The sequence below is a fragment of the Phalaenopsis equestris genome, unplaced genomic scaffold, assembly GCF_001263595.1.
Source record: "Phalaenopsis equestris unplaced genomic scaffold, ASM126359v1 Scaffold000061, whole genome shotgun sequence".
NCBI classification, from domain to species: domain Eukaryota; kingdom Viridiplantae; phylum Streptophyta; class Magnoliopsida; order Asparagales; family Orchidaceae; genus Phalaenopsis; species Phalaenopsis equestris.
In genome coordinates this window covers 1288373-1308867 of record NW_018164503.1, presented here as the reverse complement: position 1 = coordinate 1308867, position 20495 = coordinate 1288373, and the positions used below count along the sequence as shown (strand labels likewise).

General features: G+C 37.9%; 1 protein-coding gene across 1 annotated transcript in view; it reads left to right on the top strand.

The window, feature by feature from the left end:
* LOC110019541 (phospholipase A(1) LCAT3) overlaps window positions 1–20495 on the top strand; it is a 78667-nt gene that overhangs the window by 18183 nt on the left and 39989 nt on the right. The window contains exons 3-7 of the mRNA XM_020717239.1: window positions 3677–3804; window positions 3933–4068; window positions 4188–4239; window positions 4437–4537; window positions 12177–12353. Of these exons, the coding sequence (XP_020572898.1) occupies window positions 3677–3804; window positions 3933–4068; window positions 4188–4239; window positions 4437–4537; window positions 12177–12353 (594 nt within the window). The remainder of the gene's footprint in view (window positions 1–3676; window positions 3805–3932; window positions 4069–4187; window positions 4240–4436; window positions 4538–12176; window positions 12354–20495) is intronic.

The following is a 20495-nucleotide window of genomic DNA, read 5'->3' as shown; positions in this document are numbered from 1 at the left end:
GGGGGGCAGTTGGGAATTATCGCTGACCCTCGCATATACTGTCACGATTCCAGTTAGTTGACAACGATGAGATCGCAGACCTTGCAATGTAATCGCTATTGGTGGCCTTTGTTGTGATAGAGTTGCTAGCTGGAAAGCCAACAACGACGATATAGTTGCATTCTAGATAGGAAGAGGCAAATCTCACAATACATTCATGATTGTAGCTAGCTGGGAAGCATCACGGCGTATTGGCGAATCTTGCGATGTACTCATGACCCGAGTTAGTTGGTAAGACTGAAGGGATTGCGCGTATAGGTGCCGCCCTTGTGATCAAATATCTGCGAGTACTTGGAAGCAATGTTGGGATCGGTGGTCCCCTAGTCACGATTCAGGGTACTTGGGAAGCCAACGATTGGATGTCAACACATAGGAGTTTCACCTTCTATGATCGACAATGTTCTTGGTTGCAATGCACACAAAAAATAATAATAATAATAATGTTTCACCTTCTATGATCGACAATGTTCTTGGTTGCAATGCACACAAAAATAAATAATAATAATAAAAAAAGAGGAGAAATTAGTGAAAAGTGAGCTAAATTAGATCGAAAATAGAGGTGCGTTTCTCTTCCATGGAGAGATGACTCTCATATATGGAAGAGAGGGGGGGGGTTCACAACTTTTCGCAAGATCTTGCCATAGTGTCTGGTATAGATGCTAGCGACAACACTTGGAAGAAATAACACAACATTTGGAAGGCTCGAATAAATAGGAACAGACAGGATCAAGCGAAGGAGTCGGTAGCAGATTCGAGCGACAACATTTGAAGAAGATTGCACGATATCTGAAAGTTTGGAACGAGCGACAGTAGGCAGAACAAGACATGTGATTAAGGACTGGAGAAGTTCAATTTGAACGATCTCGGTCTGGAACAGAAAACCACAGTGGTAAGACACCGACAGATGGCCACATCTAATAGTGCTGGTGCCTTTTGTTGTGGCAGCCTTCCAGGAGGAATGTGATTCAGGAGTATAAGGGAATGAGACAAGTGGAGAAGAGCAGGGGAGTCTGTAAAGTATTGTGTTTTGATATTGCGGAGTATTCAGGATGGAGACAAGATTGGAGTGCTTTGCGGTAACCTTAATATGTGAAAGACTTTGCGTCAACAGATCCATCGAAGGTGACAACCATATTGGAGTGGCCACTACCTAAGACTTTGATGGGATTGGCAAGATTTCTGGAACTTCCAAGATACTACCGAAAGTTCGTGCCAGGTTATAATTCGATTGTGTGGCCGTTGACGGAAAAAACTGAAGAAGGATAACTTATAGTGGGAGAAGGTGACATTGAAATTTTTGAGAAGTTAAAGAAGGCCTTAAGTAGTTTACCATTGCGAACTTTATTGGATTTTAGCCGGCCTTTCATTGTAGGGATAGATGTTTCAGGCTATGAATTAGGCACGTCCCCAATGCAGTGTGAATGATCTATTACTTATTTCAATTAAGTGACGATGATGAGAGCCAAAATCATGTCAGCTTATGAGTGAGAGTCATACCAATTGATCCAAAAACAACTTCATTTTTTCCCACCTTGAGAATAATGTGTCTTTTTGGGAGGGAAGTAATGCTACACCGGCACCTAAGTGGAATTTAAGCTTTTGTTATTTATTGTTGTGGGGATATAAATAGAGCTAATATGTTTAAGGTTAGGGTTATGCATGTGATTATTGTCTTGAGTCTTAGGTTTACGGTTTAGGAGAGATTGCCTACCTCTCGAATTGTAGTTGTTGAAAGAGATAGCCCCCCTCTCGAATCGTAGGTATTTATCTTTATGTATTCATATTGTGTTGCCTTGTGTTATTGAAGAATATATTTGTTTGCTCTACTTTGTGCGAAAATTCGGCTTCGTTCTCATTTGAGCTATTAAATGAACTTGATATGCTTTAAAAACATAATAAAGTGTCCTGATAGTTGAGTTGTTGAATAATAATTAAAAAAATCTGTATATAAATTATATTTAAAGTTATATAAAGTAGTGAGTAACATTTGATGTAGTTGTAGAACTTCTAAAAAAATTATTTATGGTAGTGTTAGATTGAGAATCAGCATTACATACTTTTTTAAAGGTTATTTTCGTGCTTAAATGCTCATTGAAAATGGAAGAGTAATAACGTAATCTCGATAAGCTGTTGTTCACCATAAAAAGACAAAATAGTGTCATGATAGTTGATTCGATGAACAATAAAAGAAAATGTGTATATCACATGTATTTTAAAGTTGTATTAAAGTAGTGAATAGCATTTGATGTAGTTATGAAGTTTCCAAAGATTCATTTTCTTATATCAAATAGTGGAAGATCTATTATAGAGTTGATTTTTTTGCTAAGATGATTATTAAAAAATTGGAGGGTAATAAAACGATGTTGTTATATGCTTTTGATTGACCTTAACACAATCTAATAGTGTCATGATAGTTGATTTGATGAAAAATAGAGAATATTTGTATAAATTGTATTTAAAAATTAAACTATGGTAGTGAGTAGCATTGATTGTTGTGGAGCTTCCAATGAATTTTCATTCATAAAAGTGTTATATTGAGAACCACCGTCACTCTTCTTTTTTCCTATTATACATATGCCTGTAAAAGATATTTATGTTGTTGTACCTTGATGTATAATATGCATAGATTTTAATATGCATATGTATAATATAATAGTTTTGATAGTTGATATCTTTTTTGAATATGCATAGATTTTAATATGCATATGTATAATATGATAGTTTTGATAGTTGATATCTTTTTTGAAGTCAAAAGTTAGAACAACTGTGGAAGATTTTAGAAAGGAGAGTTCTGGATTTATTATTATAATGAATTATTATATGATATGCTATTTTGATAGATTTATTTTGTTACTTTTTTAATTATCATTCAAATGCTGTTTACGCTTTGATGGTTTTAAGTTCTTGAATGTCTTTTACAAAATCAATGGGCGGTTAAGGGAGCATTTCCTTAGAGTATGTAATAAGAGAACATCGTGCAGATTTAGAAGGCACTTTTAAAAATTTGTAGTTACGTTGCCTTTACTTTTTGGGTCTGAGTTGGCAACAAAGAAAGTTGTTGACAATCAAGTTGAGTGTGAAAATAATGAGTGTGTTATAGATGATGCCTAATTCAATTAAGAAGCATATATTGAGAAAAAATATTAAAGGAACAGTGGGATTAGCACCAATTCAATATAAAGTTGTGAAAAATAAATTCATTTGGTTTTGGATCTTTTGGCCTGTACAATTAAAGGAGAGAGGTGTAGTGATAAAACAAATTTGCTCTGAAAGGAATCTGAATGACAAAAAGAAAAAAAAAATGTTAAAATATTTGCTTGTGAAGTCACCTTCTACGTAGGAAGGAATGTAACGGAAGGATCATAGATCTAGACCGAAGTGTTTGGTAAAAGATTAATGATGATGATGAAAATGATGGTTTTGATGCTTTAATTTATTAACTAGTCTGTAACCGTTTAATATAATTTGAAGATAATGCAGTGCCCTATGCCGTACTAGGTAAACGGCCAAATTCTACATTGTGTTATATAGCTAATCACTGCTTATTATTGAAAGATATGCCCATTGCTCTATACTTTTTGCAAAGTTTATCCAGTTCTGATTGTTTTGTTTTGTTTTTCTTTTTTTTTATCTACAGTGGGTAAAATTGCTGCACATCACTGATGTATATCATTTTCATGAAATGATTGAAATGCTCATTGATTGTGGCTACAAGAAAGGAACCACTTTATTTGGATATGGTTATGACTTTCGTCAAAGCAATAGGTGGGTCATTGACAAATTATTTGGAATATGTTGGCAATCATTGTAAACTATCTAAATTGATAGATTACAGGAATTCTGCAGATTTACTTATTGAAATTCTGTATGATTTAGATAGTCGTTTTTAGCAGGATTGACAAAGCAATGGATGGTTTGAAAATGAAACTAAAAACTGCTTATAAAGCCTCTGGTGGGCAAAAGGTGAATGTAATTTCGCATTCTATGGGTGGATTACTTGTTCAGTGCTTCATGTACCTTCATAAAGATGTAAGCTTTTTTCTGAATTATGACAGGAATTGATTTCTTTTCTTGCCTAGGGATGGTGATGACACCAGTCCTGGAATTCTGTTATTACAGATTTCTTAATCTTTGAAATGATGTAACAGGTGTTTGCGAAGTATGTGAACAAGTGGATCACCATCGCCACACCTTTTCAAGGTAACTGTTAAAGTATAGGATTCATATGTGAAATTTATCAATTTTAACATTTTTTTTAAACCTTTTATTATTTATGCAATTGTGATTGAACTTAGGTTATGCCATAGTTTGTGTCAATGAGTGATTTCTTGCAGTTGATTTCATGAGATATTTCTTTGGACTAGTAACTCTTTTAGAACTTGAAATTTATTTGACAGGTGCTCCTGGTTGCATCAACGATTCACTTCTAACTGGTTTGCAATTTATTTATGGCTTCAAAAGTTTCTTCTTTGTTTCTAGATGGACAATGCATCAATTGGTAATTTCTTTTTGCCTTATGACTGACAATTAATCTTGTTTATAAGCACTTTAAATAATGATGGTCATGTTTGGCTTTGACACTATTACTTTCGACACCAAAATTTTACTTCAAAAGTTAATTTCTTCTCTATTCACCCCTAAGAAAAGCAGATAGAATTTTAATATTGTCATATGGTTAAGCACACTCATAGTTTCTATTCCAATCAAATCAACGAGTCTTTCCATTTTTTTCCTTTTTATAGTGATGTGTGGGGACATATGAAGCATAGACACGATAAGTTGACATGGCCACAATAATATGACATAACTAGAAAAATTAGCATACATCATGCTATAAGCATAATGTTATATTTTATAAATAATTAATATAAAATATGTAATTTATAGTATTTTCTTTTAAATGTGGCATGTAGTGAAGTATAATATAAAATACATATATTCACAAAAGAAACTTAATAATAGCAAAAGAAAGAAATGTTAATAAAAGATATGCTTTATCACATTCGTCAATTGTCCTTTGCAAACAACACTCTAATTTTAGCATTGATTGATTATTGTTAATTGATGTATGGCATGCACTTGTATTGATATCTCATGGGCAGACCATCCCTTGCGCGTTACTCAAGCGACATTTTTGTTGTGTTCAAATTGTATTAGAACCTAGTTTTTTTCTGAAAATGCTTCCTACTCAAATTTGTGCATATCATACATATATTTGGGCATGTTAGAGATGTGTCATTTTCGACACTTGTTCAACTCAGAGGCCATCAAGAGTAAACAAATGTTTTCGGAGCTAATTGATCATTTTCTTCATTCTTGATCACACTCTTCCATTGGGTTTTGTTAATGAATGAAAAACTTAAAAGTAGATAAACTTTTAAACATTCTAACACCAAATTCACACTCAATTTCAATTTGAACTTCTAGCTCCAAAAATCCGCAATGTCAAAATATATTTTGAATCAGCCTTAGAGATTATTTCCTACATCAAGGAGTTATCCACCAAAAAGATCTCATGTCAACACCTCTCAATAAAGTTGCTAAAAGAAAAAATATGTACTTTTTAGAGGGGCTACATTACCATTGTTCTCCACAAATTTTTCTGTCTGGCTAGGAACTTTCCTAATGACTACATTATCTTATATGCATTTTAATTTCAAACTTTTGTTAAAACCATTCTTAATTGTTTTACTAAGACTAAAATCATTTCTTCCATTTCTGTGAAAATTTTTTGGATGTTTATCCTTCATTCATATTCATTCTTAGTATACGAACAAATTATACTATAAATCTATTTAGGGTTTTTTTTATTGGATACTACTTGAAAAGAAGGTATATTCCTTGTCCACTGTAAAAAATTATGATTTCATGGATATTACTTTCCTCAAATACCAACGTTATTGAGAACAATATTTTAAGGTTTTAACTTATTTGATCATCTGCCATATACTTTTGTCAAAGCATTAACAATGAATATTTTCTTTGCGCCTCATTCAACGTACTGAAGACTAACGTAATTACAAATTCACTCACCATCTTATCAATTTATTTAACGTATTAAAATCACATCAGAATCATAGACTTCCTCATCACCTTTTTATATATTCAATCTATGTAAAATACACTTCATGTCTCTATATGGCCTAAAATAAGTAAAGCACTAATAAGACATGCAAACTGTGAAAAACTCTATATGGCCTAAAATAATTCTCTAGCACGTGTTTTGACTTGTTCTCAAAATCTATTGAAAAGTGTTGGTACATTCAATATTAAAGTTATCATATTCTCTTTATCAAGCATTTGCCTAAAGGGAAAGTGGGTGATTCTGATTGTTATTTTAGATAATATTATATTCATTGTTGAGTTTTAGGAGAGTTGGCTAGATTAGAATAGTTTATGGTAAAAAATGAGATTTGAATTACTTTCTTAGTATAAAAGTTGTACTATTAAAATAAGGTATTGTAATCTCCTAAAAGAAGTATAATCTTAATTTACTTCAAGAAATATTAATGCTTTGTTGTATGCCTATAGAAATTTTAATTTATCCAATAATGAAAATTGAGATTTTGACTAACAACACCTTGTTAACAAAGTTTGACATCAATGTCTTGCAGCCAAACTCGTCTACGTCTCTCTTTCACTCATCTTGATATTGAGTTTCCTATTAATATCATAAACCAATACATCAACAAATCTATTGAACACTATATGAAAGTTATTAACCACATTCTAAGATACCTCAAGTTGACTCCAGAAAGAGGCTTGCCATATACAAAGTCATTGAATAACTTCAACAAAAATTTAGTAAATGCTAATTGTGCGGAGAAGCATTAGATCGAAGGTTCACATTTGGATATTACTTATGTATGAGAAAACTTGGTTATATGAGAAAGTAAAAGACAAGTTGTTTCAAGATATAGTTTTAAGGTTAAATCATAGAAATAACATTTGGTATTTTTGAAAGAATTTTGCTAAAAAGATTATTAGAAGAATTAAACTATGAAGTGAAAAATATCTAAAAAGTTATTGTGACAATCAAATTGCTATCGAGTATTGCAAAAATTCTATCCACCATAACATGAATAAACCCATTGGGTTAGAATTCCATTTTATTTCAAAAAATTGAGAAGGGGTTAGTGCATTTAAATTATGTTCCCACAATCTATCATATTTCCCTACCAATCGGTTCTTCAACACACTTGAACCTCTAATTTTTCTGTGCGCGACTTTTGTTCGAAACGCTGCCCCTAATCATAGTAAGCTTGATCCTAGGTCTTTAAAATATCCTCATATATTCTGCCACACAAAAAGGCTATCATTATCTTGATCCTACCACAAATAAACTTTATGTAAGTGTATATGTCTCTTGATTTAAAAGTGTTCCATACTTCCCTGTCACTGCCTTAACTGAGGGGAGGTTGATTTCTTTGACACTATTCCTTGTTGAACCCTGTGGATATTTCTTCTACCACTATAACCGAGGAGCCATTTGTCCCTCTGGATCCACCACATAGCAGCAACCAGCTCCGTGTCCCTCTGTCCCTACTTCCCTGTCGGCGCACTCGTGGTCTTACTCTGAAGCCTTCTATCTATTTACTGGACTTGGAGTTCACTCCGAGTGAAATCCTCATAATTGATGCTACTCCGCATGAGGAGTGAGTTTTCTTGTTGAGGTATGTAATCAGGCAAGCTCTTATTATTGTATGAAAAAAATATCCACAGTGTATCTTGTACCTATAAGGGTTTGCTGCTGTCCCGACAGATCATCACCTCCCATCTACTATTGAAGCAGCATTAGTTGACCCTTTCTGAAAAGCTGCAACAATGGATGAAATGAATGTCCTTCAGCGGAATCATACATAGGTTGTTATGGATCTTCCTCCAGTTAAGAAAGCAGTAGGCTGTCGCTAGATTTTTAGCAGGAAGTTTAACCATAATGGATCATTTGAATGCAACAAGGCGATTAGTCACCAAAGACTACTCACAAACATATGGAGTTGATTATGAGGAGAAATTTTCTTCGGTTGCTATATTAAACACTATTCTGGTTCTACTTTCCTTATTGTAAATTTGGACTGACCTTTACTTCAACTAGATGTCAGAAATGCTTTCCTAAATGGGAATTTCACAGAAGATGTGTACATGTGCCTGCCTCCAGGCTTTGACTCTACTGTTCAATGGGGGACAAGTGTGTCGACTGCAGAAGTCCTATGGACTGAAGCAATCCCCAAGGGTCTGGTTCGATAAGTTCACAAAGGTGATAATGGGTCATAGTTTTTCACAAGACCAATTATATCATACTCTCTTCTTTTAGCATTCCTCCAGTGTCAAAATTGCTATCTTATCGTCTATGTTGATGATATTATGCTCATAGGTAATGTTTTACCAACATTGGAATCTTTGAAAGGTATTCTTGCAACGCCATTTGAAATGAAGGACTTGGGGTCACTCCTGTACTTTTTAGCCATGAAAGTTACTCGGTCATCTCAAGACATTTGCTTATCTCAGCGCAAATATGTGCTCGATTTATTTACAATGATAACCTTCTCATTTGCAAACAATTGATAGTCTTAATGGATCACAGTGAGAAATTAGCTGATGTTCTCAACGCGGCTCCGGTAAACAAGACTCATTATCGACGACTTGTGGTGAAACTCATTTACCTCCCCCATACTCGCCCCGAAATTTGTCACACAGTAGGTATTGTGAGTCAATTCATGCAAAATCCCTATGAGCACCATTTCTGAGTCGTCCACATGATCCTTCACTAGGCTCAAATTTGTTCTTTTCAAGCTACACCTCTCATTTTGTTGTTGTTTATATAGACGCGGATTGAGTCGGATTTGTCCATGATCGGCGATCCACCTCAAGGTACTACTCATTCGTGTGGGAAATCTTGCCATGTGGAATTGTGAAACCGGAGCAGTTTTGAAGCTTAGTTTCGCTCCATGCCCTTGGGTATCTGTGAAGCTCTCTCTGGTTACACATCATGCTCCATGAATTGCTTATGTCAGTCTCTGCTCTCCAACTATTCTGTGATAATAAAACAACCTTAAGTATTGCCCATGATCCAATCCTACATGATCGAACCAAGCATATGGATATTGATGGACACTTTATTAGGGGGAAGCTTGATTCAGGGGAGATTTATATTCTATTTTCTCATTTAATGGTCAATTAGCAGATATCCTTAACAAGAATCTTCTTCGGTCATTGTTTGACGACTTCAAATCTAAAATTAACATTGAACATCTTAACTTCAACCTGAGGGTTAATATTAGAATTATTATCCTAATTATTAGGCTAATTATTGCTGCAGTTATTATTATATTTTATTTGATTTTATTTACTCTATTTCCGTTTTCATTTTCATATTTATGTATTTCCTATATTTTATTTGATTTTATTTACTCTATTTCCGTTTTCATATTTATGTATTTCCTAGTTGGTCTATTTTTGAATTTATGTCTTTCCTTTATCTCTTCCTATCAATAAAGGTATGCAACTCTATTCTCTAAATTCAACAATATGTTTCGAGTATGTTATGCTATGAGATTATCTTTTTGAGTTTTATGATTATGGTTTGAGAGAGATTGCATATTTCTCAAATTGTTGGTGTTTATCTTTATGTATTTGAGTTGTGTTACTTGATGTTATTGAAATAAAATTTTGGTTTCTTTAATTTCTAAGGAAAGTTTTTCTTGTTCCTATCAAATTGGTATCCGAGCAATCAATATTTGGGAAATAAACAACGAGATCGCGAAATCGCGAAATCGTACAAACATGTCAATCAAAGATGTGATCACTATAAATGCTCGAAAGCTCTAGTTGGGAAGTCAAAGAACAGATCGCGATAGCTGGAAAGTCGACGTCGGGATAACGTGCATGTATCAAATCAGAGAAGTCAATGACGGGATTAGGCGTGCCCTAGTCTCAATCCGATATGCCAACGATGAGATTGGGTATGCCCTAGTGATTGAACCTCATGATCTTGGAAGCTGATGACGGATGGCGACATTCGTATCCTAATAAAGTCGTGATTCTGGCTAGTTAGAAGACCAACGAATGAGATTGCGGCGTATAGAATTCTCCCTTCATGATCAAAAATCTTTTTGGTAGTAATGATTGCCAAAAAAAATAGATGCCCTAGAAAGGAAATTAGAGGAAAAGGCGAGCCAAATCAGATCTGAAATAGATGACGTTTTTTGTCCAGGGTGAGGATATTCACGACCCTGGAAGAAATGAAGATCGTAGAGTTTCATGCAAATCGCCGCCTGTCGCGTGATCGAGCGATGACATCTAGAGCAGATATGAACCACAACAATCAGAAAGATTTGTGCGATATCAATTTTAGCGTCCCTCATTAAGTGGATTTGGAGCTGCAGGATCGAGTGCAAGAATCAGGAGTGGGCGCAAACAACAGCGCTTGGAGGAATAACACAACATCTGAACAGTTGAAAAGAACAAAAGTAGACAAGATCTAGCCAAGGAATCGAGAGCGTACTCGAGCTTGCAACAATGTTGAGACGGAGAGTTTCTCTTCTTAATGTGCGCCCATACTGCTACCCGCAGGTACAAAAGGTTGAGATCGAGATAGTAATCAAAGAGATATTGGAGGTTGGGATCATACAACCCAATATAAGCCCCTTTCTAGCCTAATTTGGCTATTTAAGAAGGATGGGAGTTGGTCTTTCTATATGAATTATTGGGCACTGAATAAAGAAATAGTACCCAACAAATTTTTCATCTCGGTAATTGATGAGCTGTTTGACAAGTTGCGTGGGACTGCAGTATCCTCCCAGATTGACTTGAAGTCAATGAATCAATAGATTTGGATATGACCAAAGGATATATACAGAAAAACATTTCAAACTCATGAGAATTACTATGGAGCTATGGTTAAATAGAAATGATTGTCAAATTATGATGCCACATGAGTCATATGACTTGACCCAACAACAGTTTCCTTTTTTCCACCTTGTGGATAAGGTGTTTTTGAGAGGGGAGTATTATCAGGCACTGAATAAAGAAATAGCAACAGACAAACTTTTCATTTTGGTGATTGACGAGTTACCTGACAAGTTGTTTGAGACGACAATATCCTCTCATATTGACTTGAAGTCAGGTACCAACATATTTGGATATGGCCAAAGGATGTGCAGAAGACAACATTTCAAACTCATTAGAGTTACTACAAACTTATGATTAAGTGGAAATGATTGTCAGATGATGATGCTACGTGGGAGTCACATGACTTGACCCAACAACAGTTTCCTTTTTTTCACCTTGTGGATAAGGTGTCTTTTTGAGAGTGGAATGATATTAGACTGGCATGTAAGGAAAATTTAGTCTTTTATTAGTTATTATTGTGGAGCATAAATAGAGCCTATTATTTTTAGGGTTAGTTATGCTATGAGATTGTTATCTTGAGTCATAGGATTACGGTTTTGGAGAGATCGACTACCTCTCAAATTGTAGGTGTTAGGGTTTTGGTTTGGGAGAAAAGCATTTTTATGCATTTTAGTTGTGTTACTTTTTTGTATTGAAATAAAATATTTGGTTGCCCTAATTTTGTTGGAAAACTCCTTTGGTTCCTATGATCTTTACGTCCCCACTTTTCTCAGTCTGAGAAATTTTTACGCACCTCTTTTCAACAATCATGCCTTGTTCTCTCAGCGGGAGCAAGTTCCTCACTTGACAGTTCCTAAGCTTCTTCTTTTTTCTGAAACGTGTTTTTGGATCACATAAAACATAGAAGTTTTGCTACTGGGAATTAGAATAACCCACCTCGAAGACGTTTATTTAGTTCTGTTGTTTATTTGAACTGTTTAAAGGACATATACTTAATTATAAACAGCAGTGGAGTGAGAAAGCTTGATATGTGGCACTTTTTGCTTGGAATGTTGAGCATGCGGGATCCTTGATGCTTATTCTTTCCCGTTTTACTCTGTACTGAATTAGTTTTTGTTATATATTTTTGAATGATGAAATTACTTATGTATTTGTTTATGCTACTTTGCATTCTTATTAATCTATTTTTACCGTCATCACTCCCACAACTTTCATTCTTTATGATTCATATTTATCAACCTTTTAATCTCAACTTTTCATGGAAATGCATTTTCTCTACTTTTCAGCTGGTTGAATGCCCTTCCATTTATGAGATGCTGCCCAATCCAGCATTCAAATGGAAAGAACAACCTATGATTCAGGTCTGGAGAAAATATACTGAGGGTGATGAGTCAGTTAAGTTGGAAGTGTACAAATTATTGGAAAGCTTTGATTTGTTTAGAGGAGCTTTAAGAGATAATGAGGTAACTACATTATGCTTCCATATCATGTTGGCAAATTGAAGGTAGGATTCATTTCCAGCAACTTGATAATTTTAGTTTTTTTTTGTTGACATTTACACATTGATCTGAACTGTATTAAGTTGTTTACTACACAGGGAATTGCACTATCATATCCCCTCGTAGCTGCAAGCTATAAATTTGAGGGGAAATGCTCTAACATTTCAAAGAGAAGTTGGTTCTTGCTTAATTGGATATTTTCTTCCAAATAGTTATCCTTTTTATCATTTAGGATGTTTTTTTTATTTATGATATTATTGTAGGATTATATTTAGGCTTGAAAGTGATACATTTAGAAAATATCAATTTTCAAGGGATGTTTTTATATCGGCTTAATTCAAGATATTCACCTATTTATTTATTTTTATTTTTATCATCATATGAGCCTATTTATAGGCACTCAAGATTCAATCAGTAGATAAAAGAAAAATTCTCTATTTTAACATGGTATTCGTGTGTGGTCTCTCTGTACTCTTTTGTCCCACTTCCACACTTTTGTCTTCCCCCTTCCACTATCTCCTAGCCAGCATTAGCTTGCCTATGTTTTGCACAACCAATCAATCTCATAATTGAAGTGCTTTCATGCATGTTGCGCAAGCCACTTTAGCGTAGTGATTAAAAGCTTTGCCTTTCAATCAAGTTGACGTGGGAGCTTCCTCAGAGCGCAACACTGTAGTTGTTACAATGCTGCGGACGTGGGATTGTAGTTGCTATAGTACCGTTGTCAAACCTTTCCCCCTTTTTTTTCGTTTTCCTCCCTCTTACCTTCCTTTTCCATGATTCCCTTATTTTATTTCCTACCTATTCTATGCATGCCTTTTTTATATCTTTCATTTCCTAAGCATTACCTATTATATTTACAAATTCCCAATTTATATGTGTTGTTGAATGCTTTAGGGTTCAGTTTTTGATGAATGCAGAATTTTGAGTGTTGCCTTTGAATCATTCTTCCCCTAGGGCTATATCCGATGACGATTTGTTTTGTTGTAACTAGACCCTGATGAGATATGTATCCTTCCGCAACCCCCCTCCGACCTCGTTTCCAAAAGCTACAAACTATCTTCTCCGCTCCCGAACTAGCCTTCCAACCACCAACCCGCTGCTCTTGCCTCCCGCAACCACCCCAATTACCTTCCCTGCTGTTGTTCGCCGCCTCCAGCAGCTATCTTGCTGTCGCCATCCCATCCCGTACCTTCCAGGTTGCTGTCCATTCTGCGGGTGCTGTCCTAACCATCGACGACATCTTCTAGTTGTTGACCATGCTTTCGGGGGTTGTCCTGCGCTAACCTCTTCTAGGTCGTTGTCCACCGCCTCGCCATTCGTCTCGAACACATCCCAACAGACTGCCCTTCCTCTAGCTTCCTTCCGGCAGGCCGCAGACCATCTCCAACACCTCGCAGCAGGTTGTCCCGCTGCCTCCAACTTCCCAACCTACTGCCATAGCCCTAATTCGAGTCTATATGTTGTGTATTTATGATTGTGTTGCTATTTTTGGCGTCGTTTGTTTGCTAGGAGAGCCTTCATTTGTAATTTTTGAAATTCAGCAATATTATTATTATTTTCGTTGTGATTTGGGCTTTCCTCCTGTATCATTTAGTATAAGAGTCAGCCCCACTCTGGTCCTATCCTAGGTCCTTAGTATCTGCCCCTACTCCAGCCACCCCCACCAAAATTTTTCTATCGTAAAAACTTTGACGAATAAGGTCGAAGTTCCCCTAACCTAAGCAGATTGACGCAAGAGCTTCTCCGGGTTGTGACACTATAACTACTACAGTATTGCCATCAAACCCTTCTCTCTTTCTTTTCTCGTTTCCCTCTTCCCTTCCTTTTCCATGATTCTTTTTTTTTATTTCCTATCTATTCTATGCCTGCCTTTTCTTTTTTCTTTCCTTTCCCAAGCATTACGTATTATATTTACAAATTCTCATTATATATATATATATATATATACATAGTTAAAAGGAATGATCAGAGGCTATTATACAAACCTCCAACCACCTATAATGTCCTTAACAGTTCGAGTGTCGCCTTAAGGTCAACTGTGTTAGGGGGGATTCGAACACCTGACCAGAGTGGTCTTATATCGTGGATGCAAACAGACTGGGGTACGCGGCACACACACCCACACACGCACACACACACACACACACACACACACACACACACACACACACACACACACACACACACACACACACATATATCTATTTATATGTTTAAAAAAAATAATCGGAGACTATTATACGAGCATCCAGCCACTCCTAATGTGTCTAACAATTTGAGTACCACCCTCCTTAAGACTCACGTTGCTAGAGGGGGATTTGAGACGTCGACCTGAGGGGTCTTACACTAAGGATGACAACTAGCAGGTTGGGGTACGCCACACACAAACACACACACAGATGTGTATATATATATATATATATATATGACAAATTACCATGTACAAAAGAATACCCATGAAGATGTCATTATTCTCACAGGCAATATGTCAACCATTCGGTCCCCTCACAATGTTGTAGCTCCTCTGTCTTTGGAACCTTCTATCATGGTGGAGAGGGAGATTCTTCAGACCCCACCTATCCTAGAACCTATTACAGATATTACAGGTGGCAATACTTTTACTACTCACTACCGTCTCATCAACTCGAGCAAGATGTTAATGTTACTCAGGCTTATAGTGATCATGATGTACAGCAGCCCACACCTGTCCGACTAACTTTGGAATTTACTGATCAGATGAGTTAATCATCGGGTGAGGAATGACAGGTTTACACATCCAGGAGGAAGAAGAAGAATGGAGACCTACTTGAGCTCAGGCAGGAACGCTCAGGAACCTGATGGATGATACTTTGGTTACTTCGGGCAATGATACTCACCTTACCAATTTGTTAGCCGGCTCACTTCCGATGACTAGAGGCAGAGGGGGACTAAAGTGAGACGTCCCTAGCACTTTTGCGCCCTTTGGTGGTTTTTTTATTTTTTTACCTTTATGTATTTTCCTTTATTTGGGTTTGTGTTTGTTGTATTGTGTGAATTGGGCTTTCTTTTAGGCTCTCTCATACAACCTTTCTGTATTTTTTCCGCTTTAATATATTAGCCCTTAAGTTTTTTCTATATATATATATATATATATATTAAAAGGAATGGTCGGAGGCTATTATACGAGCCCCGACCATCCTCATGCGCCTAAGAATTCTAGTATCACACCCTACACTCGGGAGAAATTGAACCCCAGACCAGGGGGACTTACTAACAAGCAGATGCCCGATTTATATGTATATATAGCTGTGTGTGTGTGGTTCTAAGTGCTCAAAGGTTTAGTTTTTGATGAGTGCAGAATTTTGAATCTTGCCTTTTGAGGCGTTCTTCACCTCTAGGGGATGTATCCGATGGCGAGAAGGTGCTTCTGTCGTAGCTCGCCTGAGATGGCGACGTCTCCAATGGTCCGGGTGGTGCTCTGACTGTAGCTCAACGTTAGGGAGATATGTATCCTTCTGCAGCCCCCCTCCGGCTCCACTTTCAGCAGCAAAAAAACTATCTTCTCCTCTGTCGTATTGTTCTTCCAATCACCTACCTGTTGTCGCTGCCTCTTGCCGGCCACCCAAATCACTTTCTTTATTGTTGTTCACCGCCTCCAGCAGCTATTCTGCTGCCGTCATCCCATCCCGCTCCTTCCAGTTTGTTGTCTATTCTGTTGGGTGCTGTCCCGACCATATGCGACATCTGTTGTCTATGTTTCCAAGGGTTGTCTTGACCCTTGCCAACCTCTTCCAGGTCGCTGTCCACCTCCCCCTGCAGCATCCCAGCAGACTGCCTTTCTCCAGCTCCCTTTCGGTAAGCCGCCAACCATCTGCAACGCATATCCTAGCAAACTGCCCTTCCTCCAGCTCCCTTCTGGTAGGCCGCCGACCATCACCAACATCTCCCAGCAGGCTGCCCTGTTGCCTCCAACATCCCCACCTGCTGCCTTAGCCCTAAATCTATGTCGTGTCTTTATGATTGTGTTGCTATTTTTTGTGTCTTTTGTTTTCGTTAGGAGTGTCTTTATTTGTAATTGTTGTAATTTAGCAATATTTTTGTTGTTTTAGTTGGGTTTGGGCTTTCCTCAGTATCAGAAGTGGTCCTGGGTACAAGGTCTTGTATATGTGGCTTCCGTGCCTGTTTAGGTGTGTGTAGGAAAAAAATTTTGCTCTACTTGTTTGCTTTTGTAGTATCCAACGTTATTGCTCTCGGAGTATCAAAACTTGTCCACAATGCTCCTTGGCTTTTCACACCTTTCCCTCATAACTAGCTTTAATTATGTGCTCACTCTATGCTCACTAGATTCACCTGTGGCTCATTATGCTCAACCTAATTTTACTTTTATTGTGCCTAACGTTGTTATGCACCTACTTGAATGCTCTCTTTGTTCACTTACTACACTTGCTCGCACTATACCTGATACCGGAGTTAATCCAAGCCACGACTCCAAACACGACTAATTTTATTACTGAAAGTGAAAGACAAGCACAACAATACTCACTAACCAGCGAGGGCACAAAAGACAATCAATATGGGTACATCGACAATAAACAAACACTTAAACAGTAAAATGAAAGCTTAAATTCAGTAATTAGACTAAGCACAGGTCAGAAACAGTCCTGGATAGCGTTAGCGGGTAGTTGAGATGTCACCGGGGCGGTTGATGAAGAGTTGGCAGTGGCTGGCCGGATTCGGAGTCATCGATGGTGACAAGGTCAATGCTGGGAAAACTTGGAAGGTCTGGCGGGCTGCGGGAGGTGGTGTCGTATAGGGTGACAACGAATGGATGAGAGTTGCGGAGGGCTGCAACCTTCTTGGAGTAGTGCAGGGAGGTGCAGGGAGGAGGGGGTCGCGTTAAGAGGGAGCTGGGACGGACTAGGGCATGTAGGATGAACTCTGGTGGGCGGTCGGATAGCCGATTAGAGGAGCGGAGAGTGTGCGGAGAGTGTGGCAGTAGAGGAGGATGATGCCGGGAAAATGGGAGGTAGCAAAGATACACACCACCTTTGCGGGATATAGCCATAGCACTATGTCGCCAAAGGATACAACCTCAAATAGAGGAAAATATCAGGAACCACACATGAAATCAGAGAACAAACTAAAAAGCCCCTTAGGCCCGAGAAATAACATGAATAGATAGGGAGGAGAGGAGACGGCCTTGGAAGGAAGGCGGAGAAGAAATGGAAAGGGCTTGAAAGGGTGAGCAATGGCTAGGAGGGGGAGGGCGTGCGACAATGGCTAGGAGGCACGAGATTAGGGCACGAGGGTTAGTCGATCGCGGGAGATGGCCGGGGGAAGGAATCGTGCGTCTTTTTAATAACGTTCAACTGGTCCTGTTGGTTGGACCGGTCCCTCTCCTGTCGCGCCTGGTATACGAGCGTTAGAAGCCACGTGTCAATCCTGTTGTTTTGGGGAGCTTCAACATTATTTGTTGAAGCTTTCGGGTCATAATAAAGGGTGAGATCCACGACATTGAATGTGACTAAAATTTTGGAGTCTCCTGACAGATCAATTTTGTATGTGTTGTCATTTAATTTTTTTAAAATGCTGAAAGGTGCATCGACTTTGGGCTTGAGTTTGTTGTAAGCTCCTATAGGAAATCATTCTTTCTTAAGGTAGATCCACACGAGTTCTCCTTTAAAGGTTACTTTTTTTCTTGATTTGTTAGCCCGTGCTTGATATTTGTGTTTTTGTTTGGAAATTGTTTCCCCAACTTCCTTGTGTAGTTGTTGAATTTTATAAGCACGTTCTGTAGCATCCTCTTTGATATTTGCTAGGAGAAGAAGTGGGACAAAATCTAGTGGTGAGTTCGGGTTGCGGCCGTACACAATTTCAAATGGTGCATCCTGTGGTTTGGCTTATTGATCTATTGTAGGCAAATTTGGCTTGAGCGAGAATGAGATCCCATTATTTGATGTTTTTTCGAACAAAGCTGCGAAGAAGAATCCCTAGGCTTCTATTAATGACTTCAATCTACCCATCTGTATGCATATGCGTTGTCGAGCTAAATTTGAGCTTAGTGCCTAATTTGCTTTGGAGGGTCCGCTAAAAGTGGCTCAAGAATTTAACGTCACAATCAGAAGCAATGATCCTGAGAATGTCGTGAAGCCAAACGATTTTGTGGAAGTACAAATCGACAATATGAGATGCATCTAATGCCCGGTGACAGGCGACGAAGTACGCCATCTTAGAGAAATGGTCAACTACTACCATGATAGAATCTTTATTCCTTTGTGCATGGTAGTCCTATGACCAAATCCATGTTGACATCGACCAAGGTGTTTCAGAGAGTGGTAGAGGTGTGTATAATCCTGTATTTTTGCCGCGAGTTTTGGCGATGCATCAAATTTTATATTATCAAATGTGTTGCTCAACATTTCGTGTTAATCAGAGCAAAAAATAAAAATAAAAGTTCTTTCACGAGTGTGAATTTTATCTCTACCGAAATGGCCGGCTAATCTGCTACTGTGGTTCTCTTGGATGATAGCTTCACATAATGAGCATAGGGGAATGCATAATTTGTCGTGACGGAACAAGTAACCGTCCGCATGGTAGAATTGCCTGTGAGGTTTTTCCCAACATTGTTTCCAGATTTCCTATAAGTCTTCATCATTCTCATATAATTCTTATATAACTTCAAAGCCTATGAACTGTGCTTATAAGGATGTGATTAGAATGTGACGACGACTCAAACCGTCGGCGATGCGGTTCTAGTTTCCGGCTTTGTGTTTGAGTATGAATTGGATGATCGCTAAAAATTCTACCCTGGTAACGTGGTGCCCTTTGAGTTTGTTTTGATTGTTTATAAGTTTTAGAGCTTCATGATTCGTTAAAAGGGTGAACTTCATGGTGAGTAGGTAATGATTCTAGTGTTCTAGAACTCTAATGAGGAAATGAAACTCTTTGTCGTAGGTGGAATATTTGTATCAAGTTTCATCTAGTTTTTTGATGAAATAGACAGACAATAGGGTGACCACCTTGACTTAGTACAACACCGATGCTTACACCGGAAGCGTCACACTTGACCTTGAAGGGTTGGTTGAAGTCAAGTAAGGCAAAAGCCGAGGCTTAGATGACTTTTTCCTTTTAACATGTCGAAGCTAGTTTGAGCTTTGATCAGTCATGTAAATTCTTCCCGTTTCAATAATTTTGTGTGAGGGGGCGGTAATAGTGCTGAAGTTGCGAACAAATCTTCAGTGGGAGGCTTGCCCCAAAAATTATCGAAGTTCGATAAAAGACTATAGCGCGGTCCAGCTTATGATTGCTTCAATTTTTGTTGGTTCTATTTGTATCCCCGTGCTGGACACAATGTAGCCCAACAAGTAAATTTGGTTTGTGAGGAAGTGACACTCTTGGGATGGGCGTACAGTTGTTTGGATCGTAAGTCCTCAATTACTGCCCGTAGATGCTGCAGGTGGTCTTCTTTGGATTTTATATAAATCAAGATATCATCGAAGTAGACCACCAAGGATTTCCTAATATGAGCTCAAAAGACCTTATTCATGAGGCGCATGAAGGTGTTGGGCACGTTGGACAAGCTGAAAGGCATGACTGACCATGCATAAAGGCCATCTTGTGTCTTGAAGGCAGTTTTCCACTTGTCTTTTGTCGCATTCTAATTTGGTGATAACCACTTCGTATGTCAATTTTTGAGAAGGCGGTGGCGCAGTTTAACTAATATAAAAGATCATTGAGTTGTTGTATGGGAAAGCGATATTTGATTGTGATTTTGTTTATGGAACAACTGTCAATCCACATCCGCCATGAGCCATCTTTCTTGGGTATAATGAGGGCGGGGCGAGACATGGGCTAGTGTTCTCACGTACTAATTCTCTCTTAACAAGATCCTGCACCTGAAGTTGGAGTTTCTCGTACTCTGTTGGCTGTAATCGGTAGGCGGGTCTACTTGGTAATACCGACTCTGGTATGAGATCAATTGCATGTTGGATGTCGTGTAGTGGGGGTAATCTGTCTAGAAGATCATCGGCCATGACGTCTTGAAAATCATGTAGGAGTTGTTTAAGTTGTGTGGGTATCTCATTCTCCTGGTCGGTACCTTCTAGGAGGACCAAGGCTAATGCG